Here is a 26,227-nt window from a genome sequence, read left to right on the forward strand (position 1 = left end):
GTTCTATTTCCAATCAATTAATAATTACTGGCAGAACTATTACTAACCACTGGTATCCTTGCTATTGGGACCACCTCCTCGAGAAACTCCATTGCGGGACCACCCAAACACACGCCTGTCCAACGGCTAACAAAACGAGCTGACCAACGCGAAACTATGGTTTGCCAACGAGTCTGAGGCTAACCAACACTATCAAGGAGCAAGTAGTGGCTATGTAGTAATATTTTTTCCTAGTAACTTCTTAATTGCAAAGAAATAAAACTCATGCATATACCATCCATGGCTCTAATACCAAAATCTACCCATTGGAAAGAAGATAGCCCTCTCTCTCCCTTAGAAAGATTCTTGTAGTCCTTCCTCTCTTGTAATCTTGTAACCCTTCCCTTCAGACAGATAATCTTGTAACCCTTTAGACAGATTTTACTTTGTAATCTTGTAGCTCTTCATATAGAGTTTTATCTTCAAAGCTTGTAACAAAGATAGACATTTTCAGTTTTAATCAAAGACGGATATTTTATTCAAGTAAGATTTTACTAGTTTCTGTTTTCATATTCCATATTCCGTTTTAACCTATTATTTTGAATGTATCTATTTTGCTATTTTCTTCTTTATCATCTATTTTATCATTGTTTATGCTTCCATATTACTACTGTGCTCTCTCCTAGGTAGATTTTGGTATCAAAGCCATGGATGACAGATGTATGAGTTTTATTTCTTTGCAATTAAGAAGTTATTAGGAACAGATATTACTACATAGCCACTACTTGCTCCTTGATAGCGTTGGTCAGCCTCAGACTCGTTGGCAAACCATAGTTTCGCATTGGTTCAGCCTGTTTTGTTAGTTGACAGACAGGTGTGTGTTTGGGTGGTTCCGCAATGGAGTTTCCCGAGGAGGTGGTCTTGATAGCAAGGATACAAGTGGTTAGTAATAGTTCTGCCAGTAATTATTAATTGCTTGGAAATAGAATAAATGCGTTTATTAATTCATCATCTCTTTGCTTGATCACACTTAGGCTAGGCACACACTATTTAGAAACATGGACTATGATGATATAGATTATGATGAAGGTTATAGCATGAGAGATATATAAAGTAATTGGTATAATGATAATATGGATTATGAAATAGATTCTGAGTCTGACAGTGATATGGATAATTGCAATTATAAATATAACAACACTAATAATTAGAATACATTAATAGGAGATAAAATCAACAGACAGACTGATAGAAATAATAATAATTTGCTAGATAGGATTAATAAAAAATTAGAATCTTTAGAAACTATTGAAAGATCCACTATACATATTAAAGTAGAAAGAAAAAATGACAATTTTTTGGACCTCCTAGAAAAAATGAAAGCTTTAAATTCAAATAATAAAGAATTTGAACCTCATCATAGATCACCTTTAACAAAAACCATGACAGATAATTGGTATAATAGTCAAAAGAATAATTCAACAAGTACCGACATATCAATAAATCTGATAGATATAAAGAACACTAAAAAAGATAGCTTAATATATGATGATAACAATAGTCTTTAGGACTATCGATCCGGAAGTCTGTCTATCAAATCCATTATTATATCTTATCGTTTTGTTAAAACACTTATTTTTAGTTTTCTTTTACAATAACAATTATCAGGATTATTACAGTCACATAATTTAACCTTTTCATCATGTGAAGAAACATCTGTCAATGATGATGATGAGGTAATGTCATAATTATCTATCTGGTGAATTTCATTGTCTGTTTCATCATTGTCTGTCAGTTCTATTATTCTCATTAATTTATCCTTTAACTTTCCTAATATTTCAAGTTTGTTTATCTTTCTTTGCAAGTTACAGTATTTACTAATATGTCATTTTTTACCACATTTGAAGTATTTAAGGATACTATAAATCTGCTTGGTACATCTGTCAAACTGTCAGTCCATTCATATTTGCTTGGTACATCTTTCTCACAGGATAATTGTAATAATTGTTTTATATGTCGGTGCTTATGCAATACAGTAATAGGAGAATAAAAACAAATCTCTGTCTCTATATCTTGTTTATGCTTTTTTATTTCATTGTCTGTCAACTGGTTAACAAGTGCTGATTCTGTCTGTAAGAGTACCAAATGTCTTTCTATTCTACAGATTCTTTCTTTGTTAACATCTTTTAGGATAGTGACCTTTTTAAGAGAATAATATTCTTTTGGGATTGGTAGAATAAATGTCTTTTCTTACCTTATTAATTTTAGTTCCTTCATCTGTCGGTAAAAGGGGGTGAGGCAAAACCATAAAGGGATTAGTTAAAATGATTTTAGGGAAAAGGTCTTTAGCAAAAACTGTTTCATCATTACATATATGGACATTAGGTATTATTTTATAACTAATTATTAGCTTTTCTCTATTGGCCTGTGTTAATCTTTCAGATGACTTTTCATAATACCTTAAAGATACTAGTCCTTCTTGTATACAATTCATATCAGCACTTGAGTATATTAAAGCAATTTCTGTCAAAGAGAATTCCTTGTTTAGAGCACCCACAGCAGATGTGCCAAATGCCAAATATTTGGCACATTTAGCACACCAAACACAAAAAACACCTCCCATCAGATGTTCTATATGTGCCAAATTTTTACCATTTGTGTTCGTACCGTTGCAAATTTGCAATGGTACGAACACAAATGCCAAACCAAAAAATACTATTTTATTCGAATTTTCTCTCTCCTCTCATTTCTTTATTTGATTTTTTCTCTCTCTTCTTAGAATCTGTCTCTCTATGTCTGTCTATCTGTCTGTCTGTCTCTCTCTCTCCCAAGTTCCCAACCCATGTTCTTCCTTTTCTCACAATCGGACACGAGCAAGAAGAAGGTGGCGGCGGCGGCCAAGAGAGGAGGAAAGGCAGGTGCGACTTTGTTGAAATCGGTGGCAACGGCCGTGGCGTCGGATTCATTGATGGTGGTAGAGGGGTTTGTTGGGTTTGCCATGGTGGTGATCGATGGTGGTAGATGGGTTTTTTGGGTTTGCCATGGTGGTGAATCTCTCTCTTGGGTTCATCGATGGTGGTAGATGGGTTTTAACAGTTGCTAGTGGTTAGTGGATTTGGTGGTTGAAGGTGGTGCTTGGCGGTGTGAGCTTGAAAGTGGGTTTAGTTGGTGATAGGTTTGGGTTTGGCAGGTGATCTCACCCTGAGGCGGCCATTGATCTCACCCTCTTCCCTCTCCTCTCTATCCGACTTTCACTCTGCCTCTCTTTGGTTGTGGATTTTTTTTTTTTTGGCTGCAATTTGGGTTGATCTAATATTGGTGAGTAATTGTGGTGGTTGGTTTGTAGTAGAGGTGTTGTTACGGCAGTGGATATTGGTGGCTGGTGGTTGTGCCATTGATGTTGTTGCTGTTGTTGATGATAATGGGGGAGGAGATAATATATTATTTTAATGTGTAGTAAATATTATTTTAATTTATAGAATTGAATGATAAAATATCTGATAAATGGGATGTTGTAAAATGATGTGGTAAAATAATAAAGTAGGCCTTTGGTGTGACAAAATGACATTTTTTTGCCACATCTGATGTGGATGCTCTTATTACTAAAGTGATTTTTGTATGCCATTTTTGGAAAATTACTCTATCAATCAAATTCAAGAAATTCTATCTATTGTTGTTTTTAACCAAGATGTCTTTTTCTGATAAAGAGGGGTCTATCATGGGTTTTGAAAGTTCTCTAACATTCCTTCCTATAGTATACTATACTCTATGTGAAAATCATGGAGCATTTCATGAGCATGTAGCCAACTCCGACTCTAACCCGTTAGATTATGATAATTATGTGGATAAAGATTGACAAATAGACAGGCTAAGCAAGACAGAAGGATCTCCACTATTCATCAGCATGCTTGAATAGCTTCAAACAGATCCAACACAGTCCGAACAGATCAAACAGATATTTTGAAAGATTACTATTCACCAGTATGCGGACAGCATGGGGATAGCTAAAAAATCAAAAATTACTTTTTGACAGACAACTATTCACCAGCACACGCGAATGATACCCTGACAGATTCTCAGACAGACTACTGTTCATGAACAGTAAAAGTTACTTCTACAAGGTTCCACAAGTTTCTATCGACAGATTAACTTTAGTTAATTTTACCAACTTAGGTTACTTTTCAAATATTACTATGGTTCAGAAGACATAAGGCAAGTCCAGAATTAAGTTCAACTCGCAAGAATATATCATAGAAGCAAAGTTTCTTTCAAAATGAGCTCTTAATATTGAGGTAATTGTAAAAACTTTTACTCTTTTGTGGCGTTCGAAAAGTGGATTCAAAGTCAGAAATCTTGGAGATCATGTAATTCTTTTCATCTTTGAAAATGCAAGTGAAATGGATAAGGTCCTTTGTACAGAGCCATGAAGTTTTGATAATCACTTAGTGATCATGCAAAAATACAATAAAAGCAATGTTGTGAAAGAAATGAAGTTTGAGAGGACTCTATTCTAGGTGCAAGTTTATGGGATTCCCTACAAATACTTGAATGTCAAGGCGGCCGAGAAAAATTGTGAAGTTGTAGGACAAGTCATACACTCTACTGACCCAGTTGAAATCGAGGGTGGCAATTTTATGAGGATTCAAGTGGGGTTGGATGTATCTTTACCTCTTTGCCGTGGTCGAGTCATATCCTTGTAGAATAGAAAAAAAAAACCCCGGATCAAGTTCAAATATGAGCGTCTACCAAATATATGTTATTGGTGCGACGGAATGGATCACACGGATCGAAATTCTGAAGAAAGCTTAGTAGAAAACCAAAAGCAATTTGTTCCATCCCTACATGCTTCGCTGTTCTTTCCATCAAGGCAAAGTGTTGTTGTCGTTCCAGATTTTTACACTCCGAAATGTAAACCATCAATGCCATATGCGAACGGGACCATGTCTAAACATGAAGGATTGACCAACGACGAGCCACCACCAATGGAGGAGTATACAGTGGAGCACAACCTGGCAGTGTCGGACAACGAATTAAAGTCTCAATTATGGGAGGAAACTGAGACCATTAATGAGCCAATTCAATCATGAAATGGTTATAGTGATATTTAAGTCGTCGTCCCTGATAATACTCCACACAATTCAGAACCAATTAATGTAGCAGATAATGAGACAATCATGATCGAAAAATCTAGAGCTAGCTGTGAGAGACCGGGAAATTGCCTCTAAAAAAAAAGAGATTTTTGGAGTGCTTTTTAGGGCACCTCTCTTTTTGGGTATGAACTGTGGAGTTGCCACTTATTTTTTATGTACAAAAAATAAGAAAAATTATTAAAAATACATGACTGAATTGTTTCGTTTCATTGATTGAATAAAAAAAAAATACAAATTTGAAAACTTGAACTTTACATGGCTTTGGGTCCTAGTTACAATCTACCAAGTATACATGACTTTTTGCCCTAGTTACAATCTACCCAAAATAAATAAAGACAAGACTAGATCTACTTAACCAAAAATCTAAATTTGGAGGCTAGGTTACGGAATAGAAAGGTGTAAGGCACCCATGTACCATTTTATAGACTCTTGTGACCAATGTACCATTTTATACATGTCATGAATGATATGTTGAACATGTGAAATAAACTAAATAAAACAAAACCATTTATGAGTGTATCCTCTTTTGTTTAAAAATTCAGATCTTTTTTAATGATTAGGAAAAAATTGATTTTGGTCTATATAAAATATCAGATCTGTTTTATATATGTAAAAAGAATGGTTTTTGAAGAGAAAATTCATATATGTTTTTGTATGTGTAAAAAGAATGATTTAAAGAGAAAATTTAGATCTGTTTTTTAAGAGATAAAACAAAGTGGTTTTGAGTTTTGTAAAAGATCAGATCTGTTTTGATGATGATAAAAAAAATGGTTTTTATAACAGAAAAATCAAATTTGTTTTTGTATTTGAAAAAGATATGTTTTCTATGGAGAGGATCTCATTCATAAAATTATTTCATGCTATATGATTCAAACAAAACAAACAACAAACAACAATTCATGATCTCTTTATTTATTTCAAAAATCTGCATGCATTAAAAAAAATCAGATCTATATCTGAAAGAGATACAAAATCCATTTTGATCTTAAGAAAAATTCAGATTTACATCTAAGGAAGATGTAGATCCGTTTTATTTTGAAGAAAAATTCAGATCTACATCTAAGAAGACGTAGATCCAGTTTATTTTAAAGAAAAAAAGAGTCAAGTACATGTTGATCTTTAAAATTAAGAAACAGATTATAGTTACGATTAAAGAATCAAGAACATGTTTTGGTAATCTAGATTAACAACTCATAATATGAATATTTGAAACAAGAAAGCATGCATCATCTTGATAAAGAAAAGCATAAAAGCTAAAAGGGTTAAAGAACAACCTCTTGCATGAGCACACTTTGTTCTTGAAAGGATGTTTTAGGGTTTAAAGAAATTTGCTCAATTCTCTTTGAAACCTAAAAACCCTAGTTTAAGCAGTAACACTCAAAGAAGGGTTTAAAAAATATAGGTGATTTGAGAGCCTAAAACGTATGCCTCTTAGAGCGTAGTAAAAAGGTTCTGAATTATGAGGTTCAGCCTCTATTTATAGAGGTCAAAGGACTCCAAAAAATAGGTACGGACGATTAGAGTTTGAATCTGGATGCATCCTTTTGCGAAAAGGTCGAACAGGGTGTGCCTTATCATCACCTGAAGGCCGCTGGGCCAAAGCCCACAAGGATAAAATTCGAGCCTTTTAGAGTGTCGTTCAGCACTCCAAAAGTGTCGAATTGCCCTTTGGACTCTGAACACTCTTTCGTGTTCAGGTGCCATTTGGACTCCTCTTCTAGATTTTCAAAGGTTCTGGAGGACAAAGGAGTCCTTTCGCTTTGGCTTTGGCTTGGGCCATCTTTTTCACTTCCATTTCTAGCAAATCATCATCAGTGGGCTTATAGCCTAGCCCAAAAGGTGGTGTGGTAGTAAGGATCGTCGAATCCTGAATAGTTGGCTTTTTCACAGTTCTCCCCAAATTCATCCCCGGAAGGTAGTTCATTCTTCTCATCATTGCTACCACATTGTTGTTACCATAAGGCGCAAAGTCCATTAGGATCTTCTTAACTTCTCCCACTCTCTTTTAAAAAATAGGCCTTTCAATCATGAAGCCATCTAAGGTCAACGGCTCTTTCTCAGAATCAATACTGTAAACAGGTTTAGGCACAGTCAATTTATCCCCATAGATGGTCACCATAGCTCCTTCATGTGAAAACCAAGCCTTTTGATGTAGGGAAGAAGGTACGGCCTCCGTGTCATGAATCCAAGGTCGCTCAAGGAGCATGTTGAAGCATGAGGCTATGTTAAGGGCCTGAAAGTCCACCTTCTTGATCATTGGTCCTATGGTAAGCTCCAAGGTTATGGTCCCCAAGACCTCTCTTCTATTGTTGTCATATGCCCTCACATATTGGTCAGTAAGCACAAAGTCTTCAATACTAAAGCCCAAGCAGCTTACAGTCTTTAAAGGACACACATTCAAAGCACTTCCATCATCTATCAAAACCATCAGTAGCCTCTTCCCCATGGAATCCATAGTGATATACAAAAGGCCGTTATAGTGCTTCCCCTTCTTAGTCAAATCCTTGTTGGAATAAGAGATGGTGAATTCCCTGTTTATAGACCCAATCATAGCATTCAGATCCTGAAAGGTTTTGGTTGTAGGGACTTGGATTTGGTTGAGTAGGTCTAATAGGTTTTGACGGTGTTTGTATGAGGCCATAAGTAAACCGAATAAGGATATGTTAGCTTGTGTCTTTAGTAGTTGCTTGAGGACTACATCTTCCTTGGCAGGTGTCTGTTAGGTTGATCTATTCAAGGATTCCACAGGGTTGTCAGTCTCTAAATGTGGGGGTTTGAAGTGTCACCTCCCTTGTGATGTGGGCAACTTTTGTTGGATCATTGAGGTCAGTGTCTTGGGGTTTGAAGTGTCTCCCCCCATTTGTGGATGTTTGGTTATTTATTTGGGGTTTAAATGTCTCCCTCTGTTTGTGGATGTTTGATTGTTCATTTGGGGTTTGAAGTGTCTCCCCCCATTTGTAAGTGTTTGGTTATTTTGGGGTTTGAAGTGTCTCCCCCCATTTGTGGGTGTTTGGTAATCCTCGGGTTCTAATCCTTCATTCCAGATGTAATATCCTGTGCTGGTAGTAGAGGTCCTATCCATTAATTCTTCCCATGTCATCATGAAGCATTCAAGTAGGTCATAGATCAGGTTGGATGGCTCTTCCTTATTCTCCTCTTTGATCATCAAGCAATTAATCCTTAGTCCTTTCCCAAAATTGTGATTGGGCAAGGGATTGTTAGTGAGGCTAGGCCTTGTAGGCAGCGCGATCACTTTGTTGTCTATTAAGTCTTGAATTGCGTGGCAAAGGGTGAAACAACGGTCAGTGTCATGACCAGGGACTTGGTGGTAGCCACATCTTTTATTTACATCAAACCTTAAGGGCAGGGGTTTGGAATTGGTCTTGGGTCTAAGGGCTTCAGTAACCCTTTTACTTTAACTTATCAAACGCTTGGCTCATGGGCATGTATAACTCATGAAATTCTCTTTTAGGCCTTGGCCCTTGTGGTACTTGCACAGGTGCAACGGGTGCAATCAATTGATATGGATCATTTTTTTGAATATCAGAAATTTTTGCAGTCTTAGAATTAGATCTTATACTCTTTCTAAACCTTGGAGGGTCATCAGTCTTTATAGTGCCATTGTTTATTGCATCCTCAATTTGGGTTCCGATAGCAATTAAAACTTTAAAAATTGGGAAAATACTGTGCAAACAAATACTTGTGGTATATAGGCAATAAATTCTTTACAAGCATGGCTAACTGTTCTTCCTCACTAGGCCTACTCATTATTTGTGCGGTTTTGGCTCTCCACTTGGTAATGAAAGTAAAGAAAGATTCTTTTGGCTCTTGCTTGGTAGTCTTAAGGTCTTTTCTTGTGATGTCCACTTCAGTATTGTACTTGTATTGTTTGTGAAATTCTCAGCAGATGTCCTCCCAACTTCTTACTCTTGCATCATCTAGGTTGAGGAATCACCTAAGAGCGGCTTCGGTCAGTGTGCTTTGGAACATTTGAGCAAGTACTTTTTTGGTCGCGCCTAAGGGTTGCATAGCCCTCATATACATCTTCAGATGTGACTTTAGGCAGTCAGTCCCATCAAACTTGTCCAAGGCTAACATCTTGAACTTAGGCGGTAACCTTGCGTTGGGGAATAGTGAGAGAGAATCATAGTCCATAAGGTCCTCCATTTTATTCATCCTCTCGTTGATCTTTTTCTTGCTTTCTACGGTTGGTGGATCATGATCAGCCTTGTCTTCCTCTTGATTACTCTTCAAATTCTGGAACTATTGCATCATACGGTTAACGTCTTCCCTCAACTAAATCTGACTAGCTACCATAGTGTTAAGTAGCTCTTGGGTGTTCATGGGTTCCTCTGTCTTCAGGTGTTCTCCCTCTTTTGCCATATTGTAGGGAGCTTCAAACTTCTGGTGGCTTGAACTATCTTGGTGGTCGAAGATGGGGTTGTAATGTTGCAGCAGTGGAGTTTCTTCTATGCTTGACGGCTTCAGTATGGTGATAGGAGTGATAGGCTTGGAACTGGAGCTACTGACTTGAGTGTCGGACTTAGGTTCTCTTTGCAGTCTTCATTCTGATCTTGACCAAATTCTCCCCTAATGACAGGCTTGGTCGGATTAATCAAAACTAAGACCCCATCCACATCCATCAATCAAAAAAAAAACACACACACACACACCATGCAATGCAATTTAAACCGGGACCAACCTAGAGATAGGTTCTAAGTCATTACGTTGTAGGGTGGGTTTGTTGTTTCATTGGTTCCTATAGTTTGGACGTTACACCTCTCAACTTGTAATGTAATGAACATTGCATTGGTCCAAATGGCATAGTTTGTCCTTTACAGTCATCTGGATATTATCCAGTGACTTTGGGCTATGAGTTGGTGAGTTAGCCACTGGGTCGTCAAATCTAATGAAGACCGGTGATCCATGGTTACTACTACCACAAAATTGTTGAGAATGGGGTGTATACATATTGTTTGGATGGCACGCATAATGACAGTTAGGGAAAGATTCTAACAAACAATACATACAACAAAATATCATACAACATCCCATCAAACATAAATAAACAAACAACAACTACATCATGTAAGACCATGCAAAACAATGGTACATATTTGGTCACTTAAGTCTAATACGAAACTTAGCTCTCGACATCCCCAGTGGAGTCACCACTATCAGAGACCGGGAAATTGCCTCTCAAAAAAAGAGAAATTTTTGGAGTACTTTTTAGGACAACTCTCTTTTTGGGTATGTGATGTGGAGTTGCCACTTATTTTTTATGTATAAAAAAAAATACATGACTGAATTTTTTCGTTTCATTGATAAAATAAAATAAAATACAAATTTGAAAACTTGAACTTTACATGGCTTTAGGTCCCAGTTATAATCTACCAAATATACATGACTTTTTGTCCTAGTTACAATCTACCCAAAATAAATAAATACAAGACTAGATCTACTTAACCAAAAATCTAAATTTGGAGGCTAGGTTACAAAATGGGAAGGTGTTAGACACTCATTCCGCCTAGACAGAGTCTGGTCCTCTAGACTCTTGTGACCAATGTACCATTTTATGCATGTCATGAATGATATGTTGAACATGTGAAATAAACTAAACAATACAAAACCATTTATGAATGTATTCTCTTTTGTTTAAAAATTCATATCTGTTTTAACGATTAGGAAAAAATTGATTTTGGTTTATATAAAAAATTAGATCTGTTTTGTATATGTAAAAAGAATGGTTTTTGAAGAGATATGTTTTTGTATGTGTAAAAATAATGATTTTTGAAGAGAAAATTCAGATCTGGTTTTATAAGATAAAACAAAGTGGTTTTGAGTTTTGTAAAAGATCAGATATATTTTGATGATGATAAAAAAAATGGTTTCTATAACAGAAAAATCAGATCTGTTTTTGTATTTGAAAAAGATATGTTTTTTTTATGGAGAGGATCTCATTCATAAAATTATTTCATGCTATATGATTCAAACAAAACAAACAACAAAAAACAATTCATGATCTCTTTCTTTATTTCAAAAATTTGTATGCATTAAAAAAATCAGATCTGTATCTAAAAGAGATACAAAATCCATTTTTATCTTAAGAAAAATTTAGATCTACATCTAAGGAAGAAGTAGATCCGTTTTATTTTGAAGAAAAATTCAAATCTACATCTAATCCAATTTATTTTAAAGAAAAAAAGAGTTAAGTACATGCAGATCTTTAAAATTAAAAACAAATTATAGTGACAATAAAAGAATCAAGAACATGTTTTGGTAATCTAGATTAACAACTCAGAATATGAATATTTGAAACAAGAAAGCATGCATCATCTTGATAAAGAAAAGCATAAAATCAAAAAGGGTTAGAGAACAACCTCTCGCATGAGCACACTTTGTTCTTGAAATGATGTTTTAGGGTTCAAAGAAATTTGTTCAATTCTCTTTGAACCTAAAAACCCTAGTTTAAGTAGCAACACTCAAAGAAGGGATAAGAAAATATGGGAGATTTGAGAGCCTAAAACGTATGCCTCTCAAAGCATAGTAAAAAAGTTCTGAATTATGAGGTTTAGCCTCAATTTATAGAGGTCAAAAGACTTCTAAAAATAGGTACGGACGATTAGGGTTTGAATTTGTATGCATCCTTTTAAGAAAAGGTCAAAAAGGGTGTGCCTTATCGTCACCCGAAGGCCATTGGGGCCAAAGCCCACGAGGAGAAAATTCAGCCCTTTTAGAGTGCCGTTCAGCACTCCAAAAGTGCCAAATTTCCCTTCGGACTCCAAACAGTCTTTCATGTTCAGGTGCCATTTGGACTCCTCTTCTAGGGTTTTTTGACCAATCCTTGTATCTAGACGTGTTTTCATCCTTCGTCTATGATTTTTTTATTATCTCTTTTCTAAATAATTCAGGCTTTTTAAGAACAATTATCTTGAGCAATTATCTTGTGGATAAATCCCTCAAAAAAAATGTTAATAAAGTTCAGATTATCCACAATTTTATTGTTATCCAATCATCCATTTTATTCCTATGCATGGAACCCTATTTTAAACACTAATTATCAACCAATTACAAAATGATTTAATTAATTTTAATTGTTTGACCAATCAAAATTAATTTAAATTAATCATATGTGGTCGACTTTACCTAGACATCATGCATGCTGACCGTGCAAACTTGATCATGCGATATCTTTCGATCCGATGGTCCGATTTGAAAACCGAAAACACTGTTGCGACCATTAGAATCTCAAGATCATTTTCATGATATGTAATGAATGACATGATGCATGTAATGCAAAGACAAAATGATGTATGTAAAGCAAGAACAAATTGATGCATGTAAAGCAAGAACAAATTGATGCATGTGATGCAATTATGATTTTTGGGGTACATGGATGGTCATTTGAGTCATTCTCCTTGATTAAATCATGGGGGTACATGGATGGTCATTTGAGTCATTCTCTTTGATTAAATCATAGGTGCAAAATTGAGTGTCTACACTAGTTGTGATTTTCCTCCAACGGATACAAGTGGCTTTATTCCAATTGATGCCTCAGATCAATCAACAAGGTGCAATCAATTCCAAGTGGCAACTCAATTGAAACCTAGTCACCAAAATAATTTACATGAATCATTGTCACGTGAGAAGCATGAGATTACTAGGGCACAAAAAAAACCTAGCACATGGACTAGGCTAGATAGAGCAAACACAATCCAGAAAGCTTGTCAGTTAGAATTTACAGGTGCATGTAAGCGAAACTTTTCGGCAGTTGATGACCATTCAAAATTACCTTGCAGTAAAAAACAGGTTTTGAAGGATGGTGTTTAATTTTCTTTCCAAGTGGTGGAGGCTAATGATCAGCCCTGCCAACAGTCATGAATCTCTTAGTATGGAACTATCATGGACTTAGGAACTTATGTACAAAGAAGAAGCTTGAAAATATCATCTGGGTAAAAAATCCATCTGTCGTGTTTTTAGCCAAAACATGGGCAGATAAAGTTAGGTTAGATCGAGTTCTTCACAACATAAATTTTGACCACAAATGGGAGGTTTCTAGTGGGAGGAGAGGGGTTGGACTGGTGCTTTTTTGGGAACGATATGCCAATTTAACTATTGAGGATTTTCATAGGTATTTTATTGATGCAACATTAGACAAAAATATGGAAATAGAATGGAGATTCACTGGAATTTATGGAGAGCTTGAAACTCATCGGAGAATGGAAGCTTGGAATAAATTAAGGAGGTTAAACAATAGGCCATCTATCCCATGGCTTTGTGCGAGGGATTTTAATGAAATCAGTAGACAGGATGAAAAATTGGAGGGAGCTTTGAGGAGCCACACTCAAATGCAAAACTTCAGAGATGTTATTGATGAATGTGGCTTCATTGACTTGGGATTTGAGGGTCCCAAATTTACTTGGAGCAAACACTTTACTGATGGTCATTCCATATAGGAACGGTTGGATAGAGGTTTGGTGAATAGTGAGTTCCTTCTAAAATTTCCAAGGTCAAGGTGTCCCATCTCAGATGTGTGTTGTCAGACCATGTACCAATTTTTATCAACCTTTCATTTTGAGGAGATGTGGCTGTCTAATTCACAATGTGGTGAAACAGTGGAGGCAGCATGGAGGAATGGAGAGGAAGGTGACATTTTGGAAAAAATAGAAATATGTAATACAGATTTGGAATGGTGGGAGAAGAATTGTTTTGGGAATGTTAGACGGGAGTTGGAGGAGAAAAAAATACTAGCTATAGCTGAGGCCGATGCAATGAGGAGGGGAGATAATTCTTGGCTTAGAGAATTAAAAGCTGAAATTCATGTACTCATGGATAGAGAAACCCGATTGTGGAGCCAAAGATCAAGAGTTCTATAGTTGAAAAATGGTGACAGCAATTCCAAGTTCCTTCACAACAAAGTAACTCAACGGTTTAGGAAAAATACCATTCTTGGAATTAAAGATAGAGGTGGAAATTGGCAAGAGCAACCAGATTTGATTGGAGACATCATTGTTGATTTTTTTTGGGAATTGCTCACCACATGCAATCTGACCATGGGAGATGATTCACTCTCTATCATTCCACAGCTAGTTACAGATGAGATTAATGAATAGCTAACGGGGGAATTTATGGATTGGGAAATTTAGGAAGCACTCAAACAAATGACACCTCTAAAAGCACCAGGGCCGGATGGGATGCCTCCCTTATTCTACCAACATTTTTGGGGGATGATGAACCAAGAGGTAACATCCACAATACTCTCTTGGCTGAATTCAGGTAAACTGCCACACCCAATAAATCATACCTTCATCACTGTAATCCCAAAAGTAAAAAATCTTGTATTAGTTTCTGAATATCGCCTTATAAGCCTATGTAATTTGTTGTATAAGATTTTTTCCAAAGTTCTAGCAAACAAATCAAAAAAAAAATTCATGCTAGAACTTATAATTGAGCATCAATCTGCTTTTGCAAAAAATAGAGATAATGTTTTAGTTGCTTTCGAGACTTTGCACTATATGAAAAATCATACTTCAAGAAAAACAGGTTTTATGGTTGTAAAGGTAGATATGAGCAAAGCATATGATAGGGTGGAGTGGATTTATTTACAAAAACTTATGGAGAAAATGGGTTTTTGCCCAAGGTGGATTGGATTAATTATGGAGTGTGTTCTGGTGAACAGTGAACCGAAAGGGCTAATTGATCCAACAAGAGGCATAAGGCAAGGGGACCCACTCTCCCCCTTCCTCTTTTTATACATAAAAGGATTACACAACCTAATTACAAAAGCTGCAAGAGCAAAGGAAATCAATGGCTTCTCTCTTTGTATGAGAGCCCCCAAACTAACCCATTTATTTTTTGCATATGACAACTTGCTTTTTTGCAAGGCAACCCCCAAGAATGTGAAAATGTGCTCAAACTATTGTCAGAATATGAAGAGAATCGGGCCAAAAAATCAATAGAGAAAAGACATCTCTTTTCTTTAGCAAGTCGATTGAAGATGATACTAGGTAGGAGATAAAAAGAGTGTTGGGGGTGCAAGATATAAAATTTTATGAGAAATATTTGGGGCTACCCTCATTGGTGGGAAGGGAAAAAAAGCAAGCTTTAACTATATTAAGGAGAGGGTATGTAGAAAATTACAAGGGTGGGAAGGGAAGCTATTATCTCAAGCAAGTAGAAAAGTTCTAATCAAAGCAATTGTCCAAGCCATCCCGACATATGCCATGGGATGTTTCAAAATACCTTGGGTCTATGTCATGACATTGAAGCAATGGTTAAAAAATTCTTTTGGAGGCAATGGGATGATAAAAGAAAAATACACTAGATTAAATGGTCGAAATTGACAAACTCCAAGCTAGTAGGAGGAATGGGCTTTAGGGACCTTGCATTGTTCAATGACTCGCTTCTTGCCAAACAAGCTTAGCGACTTTTACACAATAAAGATACTCTTTTTTACAAGAATTTCAAGGCTAGATTTTTCCCTCATTGTTCATTCATGGAAGCTAAGGAATTGGCATCTGGGTCATATGCTTGGAAAAGCATTTTGAAAGGAAGGGAGGTCATAAAAATGGGTTCAAGATTTTGGGTTGGCAATGGGAAAAACATCAAAATATGGCAACACCATTGGCTTCCCATTAAACACCCACCATTAGTCACTTCTATAATTTTTAAGTCGATGAAGGATGCCACGATCGATTGTCCGATTGACAAGAACACAGGAAAATGGGATGCTGAAATGTTGGAAGGAATTCTTATATCGGCTGAAGCTAAACTTGCAAAGAAGATCCCACTAGCTTGAAGCCAAACCAAAGACTCTGTTCTGGCCTTTTCATGGCAAATGGGCAGTACGATTGCAAGTTTGGATATAGGTTTCTCAAGGATTTGGAGGCGGGTTCTGAGGAGGGTACACAACCAGACTTGTATAAAAATTTCTAGAAGAGCATTTGGTCCTTAGAAGTCCCAAACAAGTACAAAAACCTGGTATGGCGAGCATGCAAGAACTCCCTCCCAATAAAACTCAACCTGACTCAAAAAACAATCATTGAGAACCCAACATGTGACCGATGCTCTTCAAACACTGAGGACTCCTTGCATGCTCTTTGGGGTTGCTTGGGTTTGGATGAGGTTTAGGATGGAGATAGATGGAGCTTTCGAACAAGGGAGGTGTTTGCTGACTTCAAGCAATTATGCAGATGGATCATGGAGAATGGGAAGTCACCTGAGCTCTTCGCTATCCAAGTATGGTCTATATGGCACCAACGAAATCAAACACAACTGCAACAACCTTGCTGCCTCACAAAGGATCTGCAACAAGCTGCACAAGAGCTTTGGAATAAGATCAAAACTGTCAACCCCCTGCCAAACCCGATCAAACCACAACCAAAGCCAAAATGGACAACACCCCTACTAAACAAATATAAGATATATTATGATAGAGCGATCTCAAACGTAGACAACAAATCAAGGGTTGGAGTGGTAGTTCGTGACTGCAATGGTGAGGTAATTGCATCCTTAATTCATCAATTGGATCAGGCATACCAGCCTGTGGAAGTGGAGGCAATTGCTGCGTGTAGAGTAGTGGAGTTCGGCAGCAACATTGGCGTGGACGGTGCTATTGTGGAGGGTTATTCAGAATTGATTGGGAAGGCCTTGAGGAGCAAGGATAATGGATTAATTTCTTTTCCCCCTTTGATAAATGATGTCTTTTTATTTTCGGGTTTGTTTTCAGAATTTTCATACTCACATTAGGAGAGATGGCAACAAAGTTGCTCATAGTTTAGCTATGCTAGCTTTGACCACACTAGTTTGCACCATGTGGATGGAGGATGTTCCGTCTTGCACTTAACCTTTTGTTCAAGCTAATTTGGCCGCCTCTCAATTTCATATAATGAATGTCTTCTTTCTCAAAAAAAAAAAAAAGATTTAGCAAACATCCCACTTGAAAGTAAGGAATGGAAAAAACTTATGGAATTATAAATCTAAGAGAGACTTAAAACTCTTTAATTGGCAGAGAGCATATAGCAAATGAAAAGTGGAGATGTGATTCAAAAAATGATGAACATAGATGATAATGGTTGCATGTTATGTGAGGATGAGGAAGCATCCCCAAGTCATCTATTCATATATAGATCGTCCAGTAGCAAAAATAGTGTGAACTAATTTCCTTAGGCTAGCTCATTAATTAGTTTCTTTTTTAATGTATTTTAAACATCTATAACTGATTGGGGCAAATCTCATCCTCATTCCCCTATATATTTTCGTGTGTGTGTGTTTGTCAACAAAAAAAAAACTGATTGGCGCAAAATTGTGTTATTATCATAATCTAAACTACAAGTGTTAAGAAAAGGCAACAAAAGCTTCATATAATTTGCAACCATATGTTGCAATATAATATGTGTGGGGAGTAAAAGGACCCGAGCAGGTATTTGGGCCTTTGGGCTCTGACAAGAAGGGTCAATCCGTTCTTGATTAAAAGCTTGTTAGTACTGCAAATCGGCCCATACGCCAAGGGTCCAAGGATACATCCGAGAATGAATTTCTCCTCGGATAGACCCAAGAGAACTCGGAGATTCGCTATAAAGATCAAGGCAAAGTTCCAGAAAGACTGTTGGTTAAAAGGGGGATCCCTTTACCCTCTAGATGCATCGGTGTTAGAGAAATATCTTAGAAAAAGGCTGCCACCTCCACATTAAAGACCCTGCACCTACCTCCCTGGCCGCATTAATGGGGAGGTGACCCCTGAACAGTAGAATTGAACCTTCTGGTTACTATTTAAAACACTTGAAGAAGGTGGTGTGAAAGAGGGATTTTTGGGCAACACGTGGATAAAGCACCAAGAGAAGAAGTATTTAAGGGGAGTAGAGGCCAAAGAAAGAGGGAGATCAATCAATTACCAAGAAAGAAACTAAGAATTGTAACCTTCAAGAAAGAAAGAGAAATAATACAAAAATTGTCCTCGGCTTATGTCCGAGGAAGCTCCTTTGCAATAATCATTTACTATTCGCAAGTATTTTTACATCTTAGCCTGTTTATTAAGTTTCCAGCACCTCTAAACTAGATTTCAAACTCACACTCTACAAATTTCATTGTTTAAGGCTCATTGGGCCTGAGCCCACAGTTCCCTTTGGGTCCAGGTGCAATTGTGCGCTTGCAATATGGATGCATGACCGTCGATGTATAATATCATCATAATTATTTGATTTTATTATATAAACGTTTAGTGTCTAAATGTATATAGTAATATTTTCGCACCAAATACATTTCCTAATAAAACATTTACTCTCAAATGTTTTGACCTTTTAATAAGGGAAATTATTGACATAAATGAATATTTATTAGAAATTCAATCAAGTTGTCAATGTTCATAAAACCTCAAGTATATAAGGCTATTTTGTCTCTACACATATAGAGAAATAGACTGCTAACTATGTACGGTGAATGTGAGGTACAAAAACGAGTGTAATTTTGTTTTGTCCTTTTTACATGCAACAACATATTTCTAAAACACTTGTATGGAGTTTTTCCTCTTCTTTTAATGGAAAATATATATCCCTACTATGCTATATTTATGGGTAAAGAAAGTACTATTGAGAGCATCATATTGTACAAGTAGTGTAGACTTGTAAGGATAATCAGCAAAGGTGGTTAGATTGTTGTATCGCGAAGGCAGTACACAAATGTTTAGTCTACAATATCGAAAACTCCGTAGATGCGTGTATCGTCTTAAGACGATGACTTGGTTCATGCCTCAACCCCACCATCTAAAAACATATATGAATTGATGGCAATTTGCTTATAATGTTATGAGACTATTTTGAAGTATCATCGAGGTAATATCTCTCCATTGTTCTCTAATTTTATGGTAAATTATAATTTATGTGATATGTGATTATTTAATTGATATTTTGAAGATTATTTATTTGTTAATTATTGTTCTTAGGAACAACAAAGAGTAGTTCTCAGCTAAGACCCTCCCCCCCCCCCCCCCCTCGTCAAAATGAGTTTTGATGCAGCCATTAGTGAGGATAGAGTTTTGCATAGTAGCAGTGGACAAAAATCACCCAAAAAAAAAAACACTTATCTTTGCTTGTACCAAGATGATTCAAGACCAAAACCATCCAAAAGTATAAGCCAAACTAGAAGCCAAAAAGCAACGGAATTGGGGTTCGACCATGTGATATGTGTAGGAGAATCTTCCCCTCCTCATTGCGTGCTTCAGCATATTATAATATAGATGGAACTTTGTCAATTTTGAATTATTTTGATGAGTAGTTTGCTAGCCACACTTTTAGGGAGGCTAATCTTGTAGAAAGTAAATACAAATGGAAGTAAGAATAATCCAGTTAAAGAATAATATTATGAAGACAAAAAAAAAAAAATCTATACAAACTAAGAGATAAAATTATGAAAATATTTGCAAATTAATCATGGAAGTTGTTTTAATGTATTCAAGTTCTTTCCTTCACACGACATTTTTCTTTTTTTCAAAAGACCAAATTAACCAACTACATATCATTTCTCATATATATATAAACACTTTTAAATTATATAGGTAAATCCGTAAATGATTTGGAGTACATTAAAAGATTTGAATTGTTTTAAAGAATCAATTTGGGTTGAACAAGGCATAAAGAACCCACTAAATTTGAGTAAGTTTGGCCAGATCATATGCTTAAACAATTTACTTTTTTAATCAAATTGATCTAACAGAGTCTTGTTACTTAACCTGCACCGTATAAAATTTCAAAGGAAGATATCCATAATTCAACTCTCCACCCAAACTATCCACACACACACAAATTTGACCAAAGTATCAAATCATTAGTCTACTTGGCGGAAGGACTTATGAATTTACTATATATGTTCCAAAAATGCAAATAAATAAGCCTCCACTTAAAAGGAGAAATAAATATTTCATTTAAGTCCATCCTAATACATCCAGAGTAGTTTTAAGACCATAAATTATTTCACAATTTTTTTGTCACAACTTTAATATGGTAAATTGTGAGTAATTAACTATCACATTAATTCTCAAAAAAAAAAAATCACTTAACTATCACACTCTGCCACGTCGCAATCCATCCTAATAGAACTGTCCGTCAGTATTCCTATTCCTCTGTCACATTGTTTTCACTTTGTACAATATATGCGCTGCGTGAGTACTGTGTTTTGCGACATACAATACAATACTATTCACAACCTCAATTCTCTTACATGGTCTCATCTAAGCCACAAATTAAAGACCAGTAATGTACTAAGTACTAGCGGGCAAGGTCCAATTAATACAGAACAGACAAGGGCCTTATTACTTTTGGTTCCTCCTCATGTACAAAGCGCTTAAAATTTAAAGGAAAAAAAAATGTTAGAAAATTTTTATTCAAGCAGAAATGATGTTCTTATATGAATCATATATACTTATTCATGACTTCATATGATGGAGTTTTAAGAGAAGTTTCCTAATTAAAATCACAGTTCATCATCGCATATTTTGTTAATTCGTAGCTCGCACAAAAGCAAGTGGAATTTCCGTAACAATTTTTTTTTTTTTTATGAAGAATTTCCGTAACAATTAGAATTTAGATGTACTGTTTGATTTATTTCTGAATAATGCCTCTTTATTGAAGGAAAGAACTACCAAAACCAAGAGACCTGCAAAAAGATTGAGGTAAAGGGAAGGAGAGCAGTCCAGTCCAGATACAAAAGAGAGCCCCGTTCAGCTTTTAGATCTACTGTTTACAAATTGCTTCATTTCCCAACATGACACAATAAACTGCTCACCACGATGCTATTAACTTTAATAACAAGAAATATTATGTCTAGAATATTTTTATAATATATTTATAATAAATCTTAAGTAATAGATTATTATTAATCATTGTGGAGTGATCGTTACGTTAAATGTATGCATAAAAACAGACCCAAGAAGGCCCGACCTCCCTAGTCCTAAGAAAATATATATATATATATATATATATATATATATATATATATATATTTTTTTTTTTTTTTTTTTTTGAGAAACCGGCCTAGAAGCCCAGGCAGGAATTTTATTCCAACTGAAAAACCATTAAACAGAGTCAGCAAAAGCCAAAGAAATAATTTCCCTGGGAAAGTCTTCTAACCAAACTTGGGACACTGAACCTACTCTAGCCTTCTTAGCAAGGAAGTCTACTACCTTATTACAAGTACGGGGAACATGACTGAAATAACAAAAATGTGACTGCGATGTGTTGGAGCATTTTAATATTAAATAATTAAAATGAATAAATGTTATAATATAAATGAAAAGATGTGAGAGTGAATGTAAAAAATGAGAAGTTAGTAAAAATGTTTAATTCCACATTAAAAAGGAGAGAGACTATTTTGTTCTTTTTAATTGTGATGATTAATGGGTAACATGAATTGTCTCAAATATTGGGCCAAATACATGTGCAAGGGGAGGTGAAGGGTGGAGGTGTCAAATTTGGAAATGAATCAGCACCTTGGATCCTCCTATTTGGGTAGTAATTTTGTGAGGCTCATTGAGCCTATAAATAGACCCATTTAGACACAATCCAAGTTACTACAATATACACTAAAAAAAATAGAGAGATTCTTAGCATAGCCACACGACACTTGTTGGGCTGTTGTATCCTGGGGGAGACAAGGATCCTCCTATTTGGGTAGTAATTTCGCGAGGCCCATTGAGCCTATAAATAGACCCAGTCAGACACAATCCAAGTTACTGCAATATACACTAAAAAAAATAGAGAGACACTTGGCAAGGAAGGGTGTTCATTCTGGTGGAATTTTGTGCAGAGGTTGTTCTAGCCACACGACACTTGGGCTGTTATATCTTGGGGGAGACAAGTCAAATAATAGTGTTGTGTAATCACTTTCTTTAAATTAATAAAAATTCAGAAGTATTATTCAATTTTTCTTCGTGTTATTTCCATTATCATTGTGTTTCGCAACAACAATTTTAAGGAGATTCAATACATGGAGCCTACACAAGAGAAACCAAATGAGCCTGTTGGAGATCTCAACAAACCCTTTCGCTTTAAAGGAGCCCGCTTCAAGAGGTGAAAAGGAGAGGTCCTCTTCTACTTGAGCCTTCTCAAAGTCGCCTACATCCTCACTGAGAAGAATCCGTCAAAGGTTCCTACCGATGAGATGAGTGACGAAGAATATATTCTCCATCAAGAAAAATAGATAAGTATATAAAAGATGAATATAATTGTCGCTCTTATCTATTGAATTGTCTTGCTGATTATTTCTATGATTATTATGATACAACTTATAAGTCTACTAAAAAAATTTGGAAAGCTTTACAAAGCAAGTATGATACCGAGGAGGCAGGTGCAAAGAAGTATGTTGCTAGTAGATTTTTCTGTTACCAAATGGTGGATGGAAAATTGGTGGTGGATCAAGCACAAGACTTTCAAATGATTGTAGCAAAATTGAGATCTGAAGGCATAAAGATTGGAGACAATTTGGTGGTAGTTGGCATAATTGATAAACTACCACAATCTTGGAGGGAGTTCCAAAAAACTTTGCGACACAAACAAAAGGAGACATCCTTGGAGACTTTGATCACACGCATCCGTGTGGAGGAGGAGGCTAGAGGACAAGATGCACTCATGACACAAGAGAGCAATGGTAATTCCACCACAAAGGTAAACCTTATTTCTTCTAATAATAATATGTCCAAAAATCATTTTCCTAGAAATGGTCAATTGAAGCCAAAAAAGAAAGCCTTTAAAAACAATAATAGATCACATCAAGGAAGGGGAAACCTGAATAAAAATTACAATAAGAATCAAGGACCCCCTTCACAAGATCAATTTAATAGATCTTGTTTTGTCGGTGGCAAGAGTGGGCATATTGCTCGATTTTGCAAATTTCGGAAACGTGAATCTATCCCGTAGGCTAACGTAACCGAAGGGCCTTTAGTGGCTATGATTACAAACATCAATATGGTGCAATATGTTGAAGGGTGGTGGGCAGATTCTGATGTTAATAGGCACGTCTGCTATGATAAAAATTGGTTCAAGTTGTACACTCCTTTTAAAGAAGAAAAAACTGTTATACTTGGTGACTCTAGCAAAACCAAGGTTTTTGGGAGTGGTGAGGTTGAATTGAAATTCACTTCTGGACGTGTGCTAACATTGAAAGATGTACTTTACACTTTGTCCATAAGGAAGAATTTGATGTCAAGTTTTTTGCTTAACAAGATTGGCTTCAAGCAAACTATGAAATCTGATAATTATGTAATCACTAAAAATGGATTAATTGTGGGCAAGGGTTATGCTTGTGATGGAATGTTTAAATTGAATGTTGAGAATAATAAAGCATCTACCAGTTCAATTTATATGCTTTCATCTGTTAATTTTTGGCATGCTCGTTTGTGTCATATAAATAGTAGATATGTGGTAATCATGAGTAGTTTAGGATTAATTCCAAGACTGTCAAAAGATTTTGAAAAATATGAAACTTGTAGTCAAGCTAAGATTACAAAAAGACCTCATGAATGTGTTATAAGAAATACCGAATTTCTTGAGTTAATTCACTCCGATTTATGTGAATTTGAGGGAATTTTAACTCGTGCAGGAAATAGATAAATTATCACTTTTATTGATGATTTCTCAAAATATACAACTATTTATTTGTTGAAAAATAAAAGTTATGCTTTTGAAAAATTTCAAGATTTTTTAAAAGAAGTTGAAAATCAATTCGGTAGAAAAATAAAAAGAATAAGAAGTGATAGAGGCCGTGAGTATGAATCAAGTGCATTCAACTCATTTGTTCAGTCTTTGGGAATTATCCATGAAACTACTGCACCATATTCACCTGCTTCTAATGGTATGACAGAAAGAAAAAATAGAACTTTAATTGAGTTAACAAATGCCATGTTAATCGAATCTAGTTCATCTTTACGTTTTTGGGGTGAAGTTATTTTAACTGCATGTCATATTTTAAATAGGGTGTAACATAAAAAGTCACACACCGCACATTTTGAGATGTGGAAAGGACATAAGCCAAATTTGGGATATTTGAGAGTATGGGGTTGTCTTGCTTATGCAAGGCTTACTGACCCTAAAATACCTAAATTAGGTATAAGAGCTACTACCTGTGCTTTTCTTGGTTATGCATTTAATAGTGCAACCTATAGATTTTTTGATCTTGAAAACAAAATAATTTTTAAATCTGGTGATGCAATTTTTCATGAATAAAAATTTCCTTTTAAATTGAAAAATAGTGGGGGTGAAGAAAATATTTTGTCACAACCTAGTTCTTCTACTTCACATCTACAAAATCAAGAAAATCTTGAAATGGAACCTAGAACAAGTAAAAGAGCTAGAGTTGAAAAGAATTTTGGTCCTGATTATTGTGTTTTTAACATTGAGGAAAATCCCAAAAATTTAAAAGAGACTTTAACATCACCTGATGCTATTTTTTGGAAAGAGGCTATAAATGATGAGATTGAATCTCTAATTTCTAATAAAACTTGAAAATTAGTAGATCTTCCACTGGGTTGTAAGACCATAGGTTGTAAATGGGTCCTTAGAAAAAAGTTGAAGCCGGATGGATCAATAGATAAGTTTAAAGCTAGACTTGTTGCAAAAGACTTTAAACAAAAAGCTGATCTTGATTTCTTTGATACATTTTCTCCGGTAATAAGAATTACATCTATTAGATTGTTAATTGTTATTGCTGCAATTTTTTATTTGAAAATTCAACAAATGGATATAAAAACTGCTTTTCTAAATGGGGACCTAGAAGAAGAGATTTATATGAATCAACCCGAAGGCTTTGTAGAGCCTGGACAAGAAAGCAAGATATGTAAGCTAACTAAATCCCTATATGGCTTAAAACAAGCACCTAAACAGTGGTATGAAAAGTTTGAATCTTGCATGATTGAGAATGGTTATAAATCAAATGAATATGATAAATGTATTTACTCTAAATCATGGAATAATTTACATGTTATTATTAGTCTCTATGTGGATGATATGTTGATTTTTGGCTCAAATATGCATGCTATAAATGAGACAAAAAATATGCTTAAAAACCATTTTGATATGAAAGATCTTGGTGAGGATAATTTTATTTTAGGCATGAAAACTACAAAAACATGTGATGGAATATATCTTGATCAATCACATTATGTTGAGAAAATATTGAGAATATATAATTTTCATGATCACAAAAGTGTAGCTACTCCTTTTGATTTTAGTGTTCATTTATTTCCTGTGAATAATGATGATGAGATTTTTAACCAAAAGGATTATGCTAGCATCATTAGTAGTTTGCGTTATACTACTGATTGTACTAGACCTGACATTGCATATGCAGTAGGATTGCTAAGCAGATTTACTAGCAAGCCTAGTAAAGATCATTGGCTAGCTATTGAGCGAGTCATGAGATATTTAATTGATACCAAAAGTTATGGCTTGTTTTATAAAAAATACCCTGCTGTAATTGAAGGTTTTAGTGATGCCGATTGGAATACTTTGTCAGGTGATTATCTCTCTACCACTGGTTATATTTTTACCTTAAGTAGTGGTGCCATCTGTTGAAAATATAAAAAGCAAACAATAATTGCTAATTCAACAATGGAAGCTGAATTAATAGCATTAGCTTCAGCTAGTGAAGAGGCAAATTGGCTTAGAGATTTGTTATATGAAATTTCACTTTGGGAAAAGCCAATTCCACTTATATTAATTCATTGTGATAGCACTGCTGCAATTGGTAGAGTTAAAAATTGTTATTACAATGGTAAATCCAGCCCTATAAGAAGAAAGTACAGTACCATGCGATCTTATTTGTGTAGTGACATCATAACTGTGGATTATATTAAATCTAATGATAATCTTGCAGATCCATTTACCAAGGTCTTGGCAAAAGATAGAGTCTGAAATACATCGAGGGGGATGGGACTAAAGTCCATAGAATTATGAGCCATGTATGAGGATACCCAACCTAAAGACCAGAGATATTGAGAATTGGGTTCAATGGGAAAAATAAATCATACGATAGTTGTAAGAAATGCATAATTTATTTTGTTAACTATTTATTTTGTAAATAATTTTTTAATTGTTCATCCCTATGGTGTAAGT

At 35.4% G+C, this 26,227-nt stretch overlaps 1 protein-coding gene across 1 annotated transcript; it reads left to right on the plus strand.

Moving 5' to 3' along the window:
- The first annotated feature begins 13,006 nt into the window (after positions 1–13,006).
- LOC142612368 (uncharacterized) lies at positions 13,007–13,585 on the plus strand. Its single transcript, XM_075784468.1, has one exon. The coding sequence runs from the start codon at positions 13,007–13,009 to the stop codon at positions 13,583–13,585; it is 579 nt and encodes a 192-aa protein (XP_075640583.1).
- Positions 13,586–26,227: the final 12,642 nt, after the last annotated feature.

The sequence above is a fragment of the Castanea sativa genome, chromosome 10, assembly GCF_040712315.1.
Source record: "Castanea sativa cultivar Marrone di Chiusa Pesio chromosome 10, ASM4071231v1".
In the NCBI taxonomy this organism is placed as follows: domain Eukaryota; kingdom Viridiplantae; phylum Streptophyta; class Magnoliopsida; order Fagales; family Fagaceae; genus Castanea; species Castanea sativa.